Raw genomic sequence first — 16,851 nt, 5'->3', positions numbered from 1 at the left:
AGATACTTTGCAATAAAAAAAGCTTCCGAAACTTGGCTGTTAAGAAACTAGTTTATACAATTAAAATTGTGTTTCAAGTTCAAGTTTGACGATTTGTTGCCGCGCAGTTTACTAGTTAGAATAATATTTGTCTATTAAAAATAATTTAACACAAACATTCTGTTACGGCTTTCTTTGCCTTATTTTGTATACTGAATTTTAATCCTCGGAGCCATTTAAAAGCCATATATAAGTTTATATAAGTATTGTTACGTCCTACGGATATCATGATTTACCTTTTTTGCGGGAATTCTTAAGCACTTAAGATATCCCTTAAAGTAGTATAATAAACTGAGCACAGACGGTTATCAATCGGCGAGTGAGCTTAGATCTCCTCATAGTCCTTTTTTTTTATACAACTATAATAGCTATTTGCCTAGGCAACAAAGCGACTCTCCAGATCTTTTTGTAAACATTATATTCTGCGACCTCTTTTATTTTTTATTAAAAACACGAACTATTTTATCCGACAAAGTTTAGCATCCCATAAAATTGAGTGCTATCGATGAAAAGTTATCCGACGATGCCAGTGAACTGAATATTTTATCCGATTTTAACGCGTACTGTACGACGGGAGGCGCGCGGCGCGGGCGTCAACGCAGGCTCGCGCGACGAGAGGGTTCGGCTCGCGCCCGCTACGCAGCGCATCGCCGGTATCTTCTCGCGTAATTAAGGGGATGTTGGAGTCGCGGGCGAACTCGATCAGCGTCGATAAAGAAGTGCTCACCGATTATTACACACACATACAGAGCGCCTGCTCTAGGGCTACCCGTTATACTGATCCGTATGTTTTTGGTTGAATTCGAGGAGACGCGTAACATGTGCATATGAAATTTTCTAACATACTTTTTTCTTATACTAAAGCTCGCAGCTTATTTCTGCAAGCACAGGATTCTTCTTTATTGTATTTCCGTGACGGCTGCAAAGTTTTTGTATACGTACACAGTCTAAAACTTTTATCTGCAGCAAATGTTGTCATGAGTCGACCGCGGAATCGAACATAAAACTGTAATTTTCTAATTTTTTTTCGTTTTTCATACGCAATTGGTGCCTGCTGTTTTCGTTATCGTCCATACTTTAATTCTGGACACAAAATTTTTAATTCAGTGAAATCAATCAAAAGATTTGTGTGTCTGAAAATATTGCGATAAAACAGACATGTCTCCAGCATCCCCTTAAGGGGGCAGGGTCAAGTAAATGACTTAAATTTTGCGATTTTTTTTTAAAAGAATGATAAATCGATTGTTTTGACAATTAGTGCATGTTTTGATTTAGTATTTAAACTATACACAGGAATTTTTTTATGTAAAAATAATGAAAATTCATTGAGCAGTAACTGGTTGAAGTTGCCTTTTCATGAAACGCGCCGGGGATAGCAGAGACCGCTCTAATCATCTGAAATCAAAATTCGGGGGAAATTTCATCAATTTATGAAAAAACGCATGAACCTATTTAAGAAAAAAATCTAAAATGAAAAAAAATAATGACAATTTAAAAAAAATCGTTTTTTTTAATTGTTATAATTTTTTTAATTTTATATTTTTTTTCTTAAATAGGTTTATCCTGAGCGTTTTCTCTCTCTCTCTCTCTCTCTCTCTCTCTCTCTCTCTCTCTCTCTGTGAGTATTACAGCGTGTTTATTCTCTTGCTTCTGCTTTAAGGAGGTTTTACAGATAATAATAGATGTATCTAAAAATTGGGAAAAAACTTCATGGACGTATAAAGTGAGATGCGAGAAAAGTGCTCAAAAAATTTTAGCATTGGTTATCGTGTAAAAATTTGCAAAAATAAATTTTGAAATCACAGTTTTAACATGAGCTCTTATGGCAAAAGGGTTCCCGGAAACAGGAAACGAGATATTAATTATATGAAGGCGGTCTACCAAAGATTAAAAAAACGGAGCTCTTATAGATCTTAATCTAAGTTTTTCAGAAATATCGAGAAAAACAAGGGTTATCGTGTAAAATTTTGTGATATTGGCTATTGAAACAGGCCATATCACAGTTTACGTAGCGTGCTTCGAATAACAAGGGAGATTTAACAACGTCGCAGCGACTGCACCTCACATAACCTTTTATCTGTCAATGATTTTTGGGCATTTTCCATTCGAAGAACAACTTTCTTTTTAGCGAATTTTCCTCTTTTGACACCACGCAAGACTCTATCCTTATTTCTCCATGAATTGGTCGGGCTTGGAGGAGTCATTGTAAATTTATAAAAGTAAACGCAGTCACTGACTAGAAAGGACCATGCTCATATGAGCAGAACAGCGAAACTCAAGTTCGTGACGTTACCACCTCTTCTCGCATGTATAAGAAGCCGGAGTCAAAGGAGCACTTACACGATATTTTTAATTATTCCTCGCTTCGACTAATATATGGGTATGATATAAGCTCTAACATCATCAAAAAATTCATGAAAATATTTTATGAATACTTTAGAATTGATGAATTCGAAGATTTTCTCTTCATCTCTCGACTGACTAGAAAGTACCTGTAGAACCTCCTTAAGCTGTCCTATTTTCTGCCATAAGCCGCCTTCGGGCCGTTTTGTTGTAGGTTTTGGCACGTTTTTTGTTGCTTATCACGCACAATTGTTATCTCTTGGGTGATTGCTGTCTGTCGAGGGCATTTTTGTGGAGAAATTTCGCCCGTTATAACCTCACTTTTGGCTGTTCTGGTTGCGTCTATTGTTAAAGGTTTCTCCATCTTGACGCTATCTCCTGAGCACGTGCTATCTGGGTGGGCTGGCTGCCATACGTGACTCAGTGTTTGCGATCTGTGTGTAGCGACCTTTATCTACTGCTGCAAGTGCGCTTACCGTTACCGATTCTTTCTGTCTATGTGATTTCTTAGCGCGCGCTTTTTATTTGTATTGCTTGATTGATTAACAGTGATGCAACGTGTGTGCACTAAGTGCAAAAAGACAGTCGCAACTATCTTGGTTGAATGTAAGTGCATGCGAGTGTTTCATCCGGGTTGCATTAATATATATATATATATATATATATATATATATATATATATATGATATATATGTATATATACACGGAGAGAGGCGGGAGCCAAAAAATCTTAAATAGCATGTGGGGTTGAGTGAGGGCTCGTTCGAAAGAGCTTTCTGAGACGAAAACAACGCGATGTCGCCGAGGTCTCTACAATTTTTGTTCGCAAAGTTATGATTATTTAAACTTTTTTATTGAGATTTTGCGATAGCGAAGGCCCACGGCGACAACAGAAGAAAGATAAGACTTCACGCGGGCACGCGCGTTTCTCTCTCTCTGTGTGTGTGTGTGTGTGTGTGTGTGTGTGTGTGTGTGTGTGTGTGTGTGTGTGTGTGTGTGTGTGTGTGTGTTTACTAGTACATTAGTTTAATCATTGCCTGATTAGCTTAAATACACTATTTTTGATACGTGTATCAAACAATCGATGTAGACTAGCACAATAGCCCCGGGACCGAGCGTGTTATATTTATACGTATACGGCACTGAGAAGCGCGCGATGCTCTTCCCACTTTGTCGCTCTCCTCACGCATCTATAATGCGCGGAGGACTAATGTTCTCTCGTGGAATGGAGTATAGACACTTTTAATTTGCTACGTATACACACTTGATTTATAAGGCAACTTCGCTAAGTTGCTTATTGCAGTTAAAAAATAGACTAAATAATTAAAGTTCACTAAAATTGATTGACTTTACCTCCCATAATCCATAGAAACATTGAGTTAAACCAATGTCCTGCACTATAACATCAAACTCGATAGTTTTAATCATTTCCAAAAGCTCTTTCGCTGCTTTAGTATTTGTCATTGTGTCACATGCGTGAATACCCCATTGATATGTAAAATACGCCGTATAAAGTACGCTGTACTGTTCCCATTCAACTGGGTTATAATCCTCAGCTTCTTCATTAGTTTGCAAATCGAAAACCTGAGAATAATAAGTACATATTATTAGCCATACAGAAGAAGAGATATTAAAATATGATAAATTAGCATCTCCGAAAGCATATCTTATATAAAAGTGTGCAAGTAGAAACTTGCACATTGCTTTCTCATAGTTTTTAAGTGTGCAAGGAGAAGCCTTCGCTTACAAAGCTCCTCTATAAGGAAGCTTTTATTTTATTCAATGTATAATTATTAGTATTTATTTGTTTTGGCTTCCTCATAGAAGAAGCTTTGTGAGCGAAGGTTTCTACTTGCACACTTAAAAACTAAAAGGAACTAATGTGCAAGTTCCTACTTGCTCACTTAATCAAGTTTCTACTTGCACACTTAAAAACTATGAGAAAGCAATGTACAAGTTTCCACTTGCACACTTCAAAACTATGACGAAGCAATGTACAAGTTCCTACTTGCACACTTAAAAACTATGAGAAAGTAATGTGCAAGTTTCTACTTGCACATTTAAAAACTATGAGAAAGCAATGTGCAAGTTTCTACTTGCACATTTTTTTTATAAATAGAGTATCAATAAAGATAGATTGATGTTGAATTTGGCAATGATCGGTGAATGGATTTTGTAAATTTTAATTATGGTTTTATAAAAAACCAGTACTTTTCTGAAAATTGTATTGCTTCAAACTCTTAATTAAATTATAATTCTTTAAAATATTGCTGTTTGTATGTTTTTAAACAATATTTAAACAACATTTAAACAATATTAAAATTGTAACGATGTACCCTTGAACATGCATCGTTTCGGCGCAAACACCTCGCCGAAACCACCCCGCCGACTACCCGCGGGGTGAAGACCGGGCACGGTGTGCCCATATTTTTTGTAACATGTAATAAAGTCCGCGAACGGACTTAACGCGGCAACCGCCTCACCGCGCCGAGTGGTGCCGAAGGCAGCCGAACACCGCCGAACGCGATCGCAGCGTCGGGACGCCGTAACCATACCGATCGTTCCGCCGCACCGTCCCGGCTCTCGCGATCGTCGTCGCTACCCCCACCACGCCGCGACGCCGCAGCGACGCCGCCGCGACGCGTATATAAACCCGGCGTCGCTGGCACAGAGCGCGATTCCCGATCACCCGTCTTTCAGACAACACCGATCCTGAATTCCTGCACTAAGCCAGTCCGAACGTAAAGTAGAGCGCCTCTGGCATTCTCTGTCTTCGCCGAATGTGTCTCGGCTAACGACCTGCTTTTCGCAGTTATCCGAATCACCCGAAGCCGTCCGAATAAGAAGGTAGAGCGCCTCCGGCATTCTGTCTTCGCCGAGTGTGTTTCGGCCGGCGACCCGCTTCAACCGCGTCACCCACGCTTCGCGATCCATATCGCCGCCGCGCTTCGCGCCATTCTTCCGCGCTCCGGGCCACGCTGACCGGGAAATCGGCACCACCCGGACCGATACTTACCACCACGCGATCCGGCCCACGCGGCGAACGAAAAGCGCCGGCTTCACCCGCACATATACCGCGGGTTTTCCCGCGCCACCCGCGGCCAACCAGCGACGCCTCACACGCACGCCCAACCGTCGGAAACCGCGCGGGCACACGCGAGCGAATCCAGCCAAAGCCTCACACGCGTATTGACCCATTGTAAATGTCGCGAGTGTATATTGTTAAAGAATAAACGTTACTATTTTCTGTTGACCGAGACCCGCTTTTATTTCGCTAACCTCGCCACCCGTCTGCTTCTCCGCACCTCCTTCGAACTCAGGCCCGCCGCGAGCTAGATCCGCGCTCGAAGACAGGTTGTTTTAAAATTATATAATTAGTTTTACGGAGTGGGTACTAAGATTGCCCACTCCAACCCTCCTGCTTTCTCAGGCCGGGCTTGGGACCGTCCAAGACGGAGTTAAAAAAAAATAAAAAAGTTAGAGCATTAACGGACAACAAAGCAAAAATTCAAAATTTTTTTTAAAAAGAACCCCTTGATTATTATCAATTTTTATTAATTTTATTATATTCTTCAGTTTTTTCTACCCTTATTTCATATATAATTCGTTAAAATTTGGTTGATTAGTTCTGGAGTTATAGAAATTTCGGTAAATTTGGCACATACATACATACGCATACATACACACACACACACACACACACATACATACATACGGACATTTTTTTAAAACTGCAATTTTTCGACGTTTTAAAACATTTTAAACACATTCAGAAAAACAAAAAAAATTTTTTTTTACGAAAACAAAGCTTCTTCTATGAGAAAACAGTATAAAGAAAAAAATATAAATATAAGATTTAAATATAAGTTTAAAACGCGCTATAACGACTTCAACATTTCGATACATTTATGTTCGATTAATATTGATATTGATTGACCTTTTTTTCACGAACATTGATTTATTATATGTCATTTTATAATCAATTTTATGTGTTAACATTTTTTAAGCAAAAATCGATAACCCTTTCACCAACTCTCGCAAAATTTAAACCAACTTTATTTTAATGATACTCTATATAAAATTACATGTACATCTTATACATTTTTTAAGTAGAAATCGGTAATTCCTTCACCGACCGTCAAAAAATTCAATTACATGTACGTCTTATACACTTTTTAAGCAAAAATCGGTAATTCAACCTAATCTTAAAGTATTATATATGAAATAGGGGTAGAAAAGACTGAAGAATATAATAAAATTAGAAGTAGCCTAATTGAATCATTTCCGTTTTTCCAATAAATGACAGTAAAAAATTACGTATTATTTCCCAAAAAATTAAAAATTTGTTCTTGAGTTATAGCTTTTTAAAATTTCGGAGAATTCGTACATACACGGAAAAAACAGTATGGTTGACTCACACATAAATCTGGTTGTGCCAACCAGATTCAATAGTAAAATATACGGAACAACCAGTTATGTGTTTGCTGCAGTCACAGAGCAATTGTTGAGTGACTATCGTTGCAGCAGTGACGGTACCTGGTTGCTGCAACCAACCTATTTTCTTAATATTTCTTGATACTTCTCTCTCTCTCTCTCTCAACTACAAATATTGTTATGGCAACTACACCATTTGGTTGGCTTAGATAATATGTCTTGATGTAGTATAAAAGTAAATACCTATCATACCTTAATGGTTATTGTAAATACGAACATAAATTTAGTTGTAGTCACTTTTATCGTTAGTTGGTCCAAACAGATTGTATTGATGTAAGTCCAATAGTTGCTATAGCTCGTCAGCTATTGCAATTGCTACCATAAATATAGTTGTAGATACTACAACTTTCTAGTTATCAGAAGCAGATGTTTTGATACTATTTTTAACAATAGAAATTCAGGAAATCGAAAATTCCCTTGTGAATAATGAAGTTGTGGAATATGTAAACATTTAAAGGTAGAGAAAATACATGTATAAATAATTTGATTGGATAAACCAATTTTTGGTAAAATATGAACGAATCAGAAATTCCGATTAAAATTATCAAAATTCTGTTTAAATTTACCAAAAATCTTGATAACTTAAGACTGAATTCTGATAACTTTTATCGGATTTTTTGAATCGTTTATATTTTACTAAAAATAAAGTAATCAAACCAAATTTTTTGTTTATATTAGGTATATTATGGTATTTATTTTTGTTGGTGAGTTAACACAAAACTATATACAAAATAACAATTTTCATTATTATCATCTTTATTGTTACAATTAAATATTATTATTATGACAAAATATAAAATAAGAAACTTATAAAATATAAAATATATACTAAAAGTTTTTAGTTAAATCTATATTTAGATATTTAGTTAATCTATATTAATCAAACTAAAAATGTTCATCTGTAAATATATTTCAAATATATTTGGTAATCAAAGAAACAAAAAATTACACTTTGTCAGTTAAATACTTTGAGAAAAAAAACTGATGAAAATATCTTACAACTTATGCTTTTTCAATTACGACCCAGAGACGTTCACTTTGAATAGGATAACAACAATGAAGGGCGTGGTAAGCTTTAAATGCTACTTCAATTGCTCTTACTGGAGACTCCACTCTAATAGGCCGATCATCCAAAACTACGTAGCTAGAGGTAATATTTTTCAGATCTTCACCCACTATCACTGGGAATAATCGAAGCTCAGTTCCTTTTGTTTGTACAGTTTTTTTCATGCCCTCGAGCTGCTTCTCCAAGTCACCAATCACCTTAAAGTAATAAAAAGTTAGTGTTGTTAATAGAAAAAAAATTTACTTGTAATAAAAATTTAAGTCTTAGTAACCATACCTTTAAGTGCACAAGAAATCCTTTTTGAATTTCTGCTTTTGAGGCACGCCAAGGCTTCCTCTTCGGAACCTTAACTGGCACCACAGAAAAAAGTTTAAAATAATTGACCAGCAACGCAGCATCGCAATCTATGGGCAAATACGACCATTGTTAAGCATCCAATATCAAAATTAGGGAGACACACGTAGAGACTTTGAAAAACTCTAAGAAAACAATTACTTTCTTACCGAGACTTTCCTCTCGTACACCAATATTAATCAGCTCACGCTCAATTTTATCTGAAAATTGTGACCAGTGAGTTAACATACGATTTTCTGCTCCTTTAAAGAGGACTTGAAAGTCATATTCAAGCTGTTGGAAAAATACAAATAAAATATAAATAAGAATAACTCCTTGAAAACAATGCACATTTTGTAATATGACCATAAAGAAATTAGACACACACCAAAAGATATCCTCCTGGCTGTCTAAGAACGGGATATTTGTTAATATAGTCAGCTACTTTTAAGTCTTTATTTTTTTGGTCACGTAGCTGACTCAGTCTAAAAGAACTTGTATATTCCCAGCATTCTTTAACTTCCTCCCATGGCTCAAGCTGAACTTTCAAAAATTCTAAGCTTTTTTTCAATCTAAGGTTATCTAATAAAGAAAAAAATTGTCATTTAAGTAGCATTACTTCATTTAATCCACATTAACTGTTAATCAATTTCACATTTGTCACCTGCTTCAGGAAGTCTAAGGATAGATGCTACAATGTGCAGTCCTGAAGATGACGAGGGTCGACCCAAATTAGTGTTTCTTAGATTAACCTTCCTAAGTTCTTTATTTAGGTTTGTATAGGCATCGTACAACTTGCCAGAAGAAGAAAGTCCTTTTCCTCGTTCACTCGATGGAATGTAATATGTTTCCTGCATAGGAGCCAATGTCAGAAATATAAATGAAAGTAACATATTTATAAAAAAAGTGAACGTCTGTACTTACAACAAATTCTCCAGGGAAACATTCAACAATCCACTCTGCTAATTGCATAAATCTCTTGCCACTAATCCTATAAGAACAGCAGGTAATATGTCGAATGTTATATATAAATAATAATAAAGAAAGAAATAATAAAGAAAGATCTATTATTTTATGTAGAATCAAAGAAAAATTCAGATTTATGTATGTTAGACTTTTCTCAACACATCACACACTGAGTTTTAATTTACTTTATTATGATCCTGAAAATAAATTTGTAATAGAAATTAAACACTATCAGTACTCACGTTTTATTAGTGTCTGCACCATACTCTGCTTGTATGATCAGTTCAGCTAATTTACATCGTGCATTGTTGTCCAAAGTAGATTTCTTATACAGCTCATGTATAGCCTTTCCAAAGGCTGTTTTTTGGAGAATGTCATAAATGTACTGGAAATAAAAACATATTCTGTTAGTTTGATCTATATCTTGCATTAATCTAATGAGTATCACATTATGTAGAAAAATATTTAAAAAGTAAATTAAAAATTTACATTTGTCGAAGGATCCTGATCTTTTGGCACTGCTGGATCATTTGGCACTGCTAAATCATTGGGTTGCGGTTCCTCCAAACGCAACCTTTTCCCGGTACTTGTCTCTATCCTTTCTATCTGGATAGTATCATGTGACGTTAATGAGACTGATTCTAATAGTTCTGAAAATTGACTTGTTGAATTGGAGGGTAAACATCTGCACCGATGTATCGCTTCCAATTATGCCTATAACTTTTTCTCCTTCATTTGCATTTTCCTTAAATACAAAAAAGTTCACAATTAAACTAAGTATATAACAAAAAAAGATTTGCAGGATTTGCTTATCTGAAGTGTTCATTATTTAGTGAATTTCTGTCGTAGAATCGCTTCATACAAACCTCAAGAATGAACTTTATCCCTTTTCTCAGTTTTAATTGATCACTCACATTACTGATGATCGATGGAATTGTATCAGGATACTCATGAAACAACTGTAAAGTTTCATAATCAATCTGTTTCTCTGTAATATTATGGAACGAGTTCACATTTCACAATTTTCAGACATTCTTCAGACATTCAAAATTTGTTACAAATTATTCTTATTAGAATACAGTTTACAGTTAAAAAGTTTAAAGAAAAAAAATAAAGGGAGAAGTCAAACGCATACGACAACTTTATGTAACACTTATGATACCCGGTAAACAATTTTTTATACAAAAACATAAATATAAATATGTCAATACATGTTTTTTTTTTATAATCTTTGTTTGTATATACAGGAAAAATAATAAAAAAGAAAACTTACAAATAATTAAAAAGATTATTTTTGCATTGTATTTTTTATAAAAAGTAAAGTTTGAGGTAATGAGAAAAATTTTCCTATATATAATCATATATAAATGTAACAGTTGTACATGATTATATATGAGCAAATTTTTCTCATCACCTCAAACTTCACTTTTTATAAAAAATACAATGTAAAAATGTAATTTTTCTAATTATTTTTAGATTCTCCTTTTTATTATTTTTCCTGTATATACGAACAGAGATTACAAAAAAGAAAAAACATGTATGGACATGCTTGATATTGTATAATTATATATATAAGTATTTCTATATAAAAATTTTTTTACCGAGAAGTTTTAACAGCTCATTAATAATAATATTGTTTAATATTTCTACGCAAAATTATTTCAATGTTAAATAGAGGATCAGTATATAAAAACACCTTGATAAATTGTGCGATGTACCGCTTTAACACGCGAACTTTGGGCCCTCCGATTTGTCAACTCTAAACGATATTAAAGACTATATATAGTCTTGATATTTCTGTATTACAATTTTCATCTCTATTTGACTTTAAGAACTCAAATTAAGCTTGCAAGTTGCGGGACACTATATATATGAGAACGCAATTAATGGATATCTTCATGCACATATACTCTGTTTACGCGAGCGTTACTTATTCTGAGTTATAACTTACTCAAATTATCGTAAATATACAATAATTCACTCCGCGTAAAGAGGGTCTCTAGCAGAATCATCGTAAGTTACTAATACAGAAGTAACGGATACGAATACAGTACGGGTACGGCACGGTTGTCTAAATCGACCTTTAATCATACATACCTTCAAATAATCCAATAAGGTGCGACAGTTTCATACGTTGCAACGCAATTTTGCAACGCTCATCCATAATGACGACGAAATAGAAAATGGCGATACTAGATAATCCGCGCTATAACACGTTGCAACGCGTGCAGAGAAACGCGACTCACTACGCGCTAGAAAATGTATGCGCGGCATATAGCGAGTCGCTTTTGTTTTCTGACATCGCGGCCTCATCCCGATTGACGCAACTATATGGATAGATAGTCCATCCAAGTTCTGGTTGTGGCAACCAAATTCCGCGCAACTAAATTCATGTAGTTTACATATAAAAGTAAATAAGTCACATCAACCATACACATAATTGTTACTCACAGATAACTTTGTGATGCAGCTAGGTTGCTTACAACCAAATTTTTTCTGGTTGTGTGCATCATATCATTTTTTTCCGTGTAGGAAGCAATGTACAAATTTCTAATTTTCACACTTTTTTATTATATTGGAATTATTTTTTCTATTTCTATTGTATTCTTAGGTTTTTTCTATCCTTATTTCATATATAATTCTTTAAGATTTGATTGATTATACACAATCAAAGATCTATAATTTTTTTTTTTTATGTAAAATATGTGTGGCAAATTTTGAAATATCGGGCTATTTATAGTTTTATTATATTCTTCGCAACTTTTCTAATTCTATTATATTCTTCAGTCTTTTTTACCTCTATTTTATATATAATTATTTAAGATTTTGTTGATTAAACCCTGCAGTTTTATAAAGTTTCTATGTATGTACAAATTCTCCGAAATTTCAAATGTGTGTAACACGAGAACTGATGAATCAAATTTTAAAGAATTATATATGAAATAGGGGTAGAAAAAACTGAAGAATATAATAAAATTAAAAATAGCCCAATATTTCAAAATTTACAAAAGTTAGAGCAACCATGGGCATTTCTAAAAAAATTCCAAAATTTTTTTAAAAAGAATTCCTTTACCGATTATCGCCAAATTCAATACCAACCTTCCTTGAATGATACTCTATCGATTAAAAAAAAAACAGCCCGATATCTCAATATTTGCGGAAGTTAGAGCAACCACAACATCAAATGTGCACATACACACAACATACGGACATTTTTTTTAGGCGATATTTCAACGTTTTATAACAATCTGAACATATTGGCAGAAAAAACTCAAAAACCAATCTCTTTGTTGGTTTCTTCTACCCCTCCTATTTCATACATAATTTTTTTAAATTTGGTTGACTAAATCCAATTTAAACGCAATCGAAGGTTCATATACGAAATTCACGAAAACAAAGCTTCCTCTATAAGGAAGCAACATATAAAAGAGAAAATACTTTAAAATAAAAAAGTAATATTTTTTGTTATTTGTTTTATAAATTGCAAATAATTGATTTATGTCTCTCAGAATGTTTCCAAATTTGACATTTCGTAACATTTACTCACGGCGTACGTCAAATTCTGCGCAAGTTTTCCTTTAACCTTAGTCTCATGTATGCTGATTGAGTGTACATGATGGCCTTTGCGAAGCAGTCCTTTAACCAAATGCTCTGTCCAGACGTGATGGCTAGTCGACTGAATAGGCTCTATCACTAAAATCGACAATAGTTTTGACGCTGTCACGAGATCACCTATTAAAATACAACAAACAAAAAAAATGACACGACTTAACATTGTTACGCAAAACTTGTCGCGTGGTCTCTCAATCAGACGATAAGACCGAATGTATCAGCATGCTTAGTATAGCATTCCCCCTCTCCTCATTTTGAGATAATAGCGTTCATCATAATATCACTTTATCTAACAGGCTAATAATATTGGATTTTCTCGACAACTTTATAGCTGTACAATCATAAAAATAAGAAGAAGAAAAATACATAAACGAATCATTAATAATATGTACATGTATATGTAAGTATTGTAGATAGTACGCAGTATCTATTCACTCCCTATTGCTATTATTATTGAAATTGAATGACGACATTCACATGCAAGGTAATTCAAATCCAATTATTCAATCAGTGTTGGTTACGTAATACATGATTGGTCATTATAGGGGAGAGTTCCCAAGTAGCAAAGTGACGTCAGAAGACGACATAATGACTATTTTTAATCATTTTTGGTCTATGCTTAATAAGTAGCAAAGTGACGTCAGAAGACGACATAATGACGTCTATTTTTAGTCATTTTTGGTCTATGACGTCGGCGACTAATAATAGACGTTTATAAGACGTCATTTCTTAAACCACTTAAAGACGTTATTTTAAAGACGTCTTAAAGTCGTCTAAATAAGGTCTTTTTGTAATATAACTACTTCTTAATATTGTATAATAAAGTAATAATAATATAAAAACCACAAAATTAACTACAATATGTTTGTTTCGCAACTTCATGATTAAAGTGGTGAATTTATGTTATAAGTGGATGTAGTTGCGTGTAATTATAGTTTTATGATAACTATTTCATGCAGTGTTAAAGCTATCAAGAAGATATCATTACAAGCTATTTGAACATTTTAAAGATGTACGTCATAGATAAGTACAGTTAATAAGGAAGCATCGCGGGGTCAGAAGATCGTCACTGTCCACTGGATCATCGAAGTCAAGCAACACAGGCGCGGTACTGTACTAGGAATGGGTGACCGCCTTGAGAGAGCGGGGCTATACGCACGTGATATGTAAAAAAAAAACAGTTATAAAGCGTTTTTTTTCTAGATAAAAAAAAAAGAACGTTTTTTTATAAACGTTTATCAAGTGGACATTTGAACATTTTAATTTCATAAAAAACATTTCTAGAAACTATGTCGACGTACGGACTTCTGTACGTCAGTAAAGTATATCTATATAAGTATAAAGTTACAATAAAATATAAAATAGAATTTAAATATTTTTAAATATGTATAATAAAATAGAGATTGAAAACTAATTAATGTTTTTCTGTGACACTACCGGACTATTTTAGAAAAATTTATTTTCAGGATAGGTTGCAATTGCATTACAAACAATCAAATTAAGGTTGTATCATGTACAAAATATATTTATTTTTTATTATTACAAAGAAAACGGCACATTTTGAAATTTACAACAATGTTGAAATTGTAGTAATTTTGCGGAACGTAACATTAATGAAAAACTACATTATTTTGAATGTAATGATCTTGTTTTGATATACATATATCTTAATCTTAATTAAAAAATCAAATTTATATTGTAGTTCTATCAAAGAATAATAAAATATATGTTTATATATTTTATTATATATATTTAATTATTATATTTATTTTAATTATTATATATATATAATTTTATTATTATATTTAATTTTATAATATATTTAAAAAAAAAAAAAAAATATTAAAATTAAATACATTGCACAAAAATGATGCAAGAATATAAAATTAAATATTTCTTATCATAAACATTGCTTCTTAATGTTATATATGAAGAAGAGAAAAACACACCCAATTTTTATCATGTTTAAGCGGTAGAAGAACACATTTTGCTTTTATATCATCAATATCCCATGCTTGTAATTGTTCAGATAACTTATTTGTAACACAAAAAATGTTTAATTTTTTAGAATCAAACGGATACAAGTAGAGTGATTCTGATGAAATGTATTGTTTTCCAATTAATTTTGTTGAACCGTTTGTAGTTAATATTATGTTATTAATCTGTACTACTTCATTATTTTTACTTAAAAAATGTGAATCAGCAAAACAATGTGAATAGGTGGATAAAACGTAGTCTCTAATACTAATCTTCTTAAATTGTTTAAAAATATTTATAACACTTAATAATGGGCCATTATTGTTTTCTAAAAAATACTTAAGAATTGAGTGATTTGGTTCTTGGTAAAGATTACTTAAAAATATTTCATGTAACCTACGACATACTTGTTGAAGTGGTTTTCGAGATGATTTTACTAATTTTTTCAATGAGCCTAAATAATTTTCATATAGAAAACAGGACCAATTATCTAAAGGTCCATACATTTGTACATCACTTGTCAAATGACACAATATATGCACATTGTAGACATAAAACTCAAGACCATATATTTTTTCTGCATAATTAATAAAAGTTTCAAGTAATTCCTGCGCTAATGATAAGCCTAAATTATTAATATTGTGTTTCAAAGTGAGACTAGATATAGCTGAATGAAATAGGAGAAAATGCTCATAAACTGATATATCAAGTATATCCCGTAAAACAACAGGTCCTAGGTAAAGTAAAAAAAATCCTAAACTCAGTTGCTTTCCATCTACATAAATCTGTTAAACTTTGTGGTTTTCGATTAAATTCAGAAGGCATGAATGAACCAAGGGCCACTAACTTTTTAGATAATAAATCAGTTAAGCGATGACCTAACTTAACGTTAGATTTACCACTTATCCAAGTATGTAGTAGTTTTTTTGTAACACCTAAACACACTCCATGCATATAATCAAGGAGGAACTCTGTAACCATTCCAATTTTTAATTCAAGAAGGGGCGAAATGCCAACATGATGGTCTTCATCACGTTGCAAAACAAATGACTCATCTGTTCTCCTTCTTGCATTAGTATTTCTCAGAATAATACGCCGTTCAAAATATATACCACTTTCTTCACATTTTTCGCAACAAGAATATCCATTATGATTTTTTACTTGTTTTATATAAGCCCTAGCCGGAGCATCACATACAAAACTATGAATTTTTACATCAAAGTATCTATCATTTACTTGAAGTCCATTTTTTAACAATAAAGAAAGTTCTGTTATAAAATCTTCAAGATATAAATGTAAAGGAGATGGTTTAGACTCACCATAAAAAATTTCTATGTATAACAAATGGAGACACATTTTGCACATTTTTTACCAGACCTAAAATAGGCCATAAATGTTTATTTGTGCTATTAAACAAAGGAAGACCGTCAATGTTAAAACTTAGCTCTATAGTATTTCCAACATGAAATTTTGCAATGTTTTGTAAACTCTGTGTTAAACCAATATGACAGTACTCTCCTGTATCTAATTTCTTTGTATTTATAGATACAGCAAACTTTTAGAAGTTAAGGGAAATTCAGGATGAAAATGATGCAAAATATGTAAAAGGTCTGTTAAAGCGGAGTGAGATATGTTATGTTTAATAACAGCCCAATGTCTTATCAACTTACGAAGATTAGAATCAGATGTGCTTTCATCCTCTATATTACCAATTACATTATCTAACTCGCAACTTAAATTTAAGGAAGACTGATTTTCAGTACGCTCAATATCAAAAGTGCCAATATCATCGTCAGAAGTGTCATTAGATACTATTTCTTCGTTTTTATTATAATATTTTTCTATTTTATCACGCTTTACGTTCTTTTCTTGATTATGCTCTTGAGAATTGGACACAATCAATTCTTTAAAAAATTTTACCTTTTCATTGGCAATTCTTCGATATAACTGTCGTTTTCCAACGCAACACTTTCTGTATGACATTAAAGACATGATGCAATTAATTATTGTTCTTCTTCTTT

General features: G+C 33.2%; 1 protein-coding gene and 1 pseudogene across 5 annotated transcripts in view; both read right to left on the bottom strand.

The window, feature by feature from the left end:
• LOC143904864 (UDP-glycosyltransferase UGT5-like) overlaps positions 1 to 12,929 on the bottom strand; it is a 30,005-nt gene extending 17,076 nt beyond the window's left edge. For 2 of the 5 annotated variants that reach the window (XR_013259057.1, XM_077419829.1), the window contains exons 1-11: positions 12,789 to 12,929; positions 10,108 to 10,229; positions 9,731 to 9,986; positions 9,484 to 9,626; positions 9,200 to 9,266; positions 8,940 to 9,126; positions 8,664 to 8,857; positions 8,446 to 8,569; positions 8,219 to 8,346; positions 7,978 to 8,139; positions 3,736 to 3,966 (exon numbers count right to left, since the gene is read on the bottom strand). Coding sequence is in view for 4 of the 5 variants with exons in the window: in XM_077419829.1 (XP_077275955.1) it covers positions 3,736 to 3,966; positions 7,978 to 8,139; positions 8,219 to 8,346; positions 8,446 to 8,569; positions 8,664 to 8,857; positions 8,940 to 9,126; positions 9,200 to 9,247 (1,074 nt within the window). In the remaining variant the exon portion in view is untranslated. Of the gene's footprint in view, positions 1 to 3,735; positions 3,967 to 7,977; positions 8,140 to 8,218; positions 8,347 to 8,445; positions 8,570 to 8,663; positions 8,858 to 8,939; positions 9,127 to 9,199; positions 9,267 to 9,483; positions 9,627 to 9,730; positions 9,987 to 10,107; positions 10,230 to 11,338; positions 12,704 to 12,788 lie in introns of those variants that run through there. The other 3 variants (XM_077419831.1, XM_077419830.1, XM_077419832.1) reach the window with 3 other exon arrangements.
• Positions 12,930 to 14,560: 1,631 nt separating this feature from the next.
• LOC143904867 (uncharacterized) lies at positions 14,561 to 16,514 on the bottom strand (annotated as a pseudogene).
• Between the last annotated feature and the right edge of the window lie 337 nt (positions 16,515 to 16,851).

This window comes from Temnothorax americanus, unplaced genomic scaffold, assembly GCF_048541705.1.
Source record: "Temnothorax americanus isolate GAGA-0224 unplaced genomic scaffold, ASM4854170v1 Scaffold59, whole genome shotgun sequence".
Classification (NCBI taxonomy): Eukaryota; Metazoa; Arthropoda; class Insecta; order Hymenoptera; family Formicidae; genus Temnothorax; species Temnothorax americanus.
Note: the sequence above shows the minus strand (reverse complement) of the source record. Positions and strands in the feature narration are given on the sequence as shown.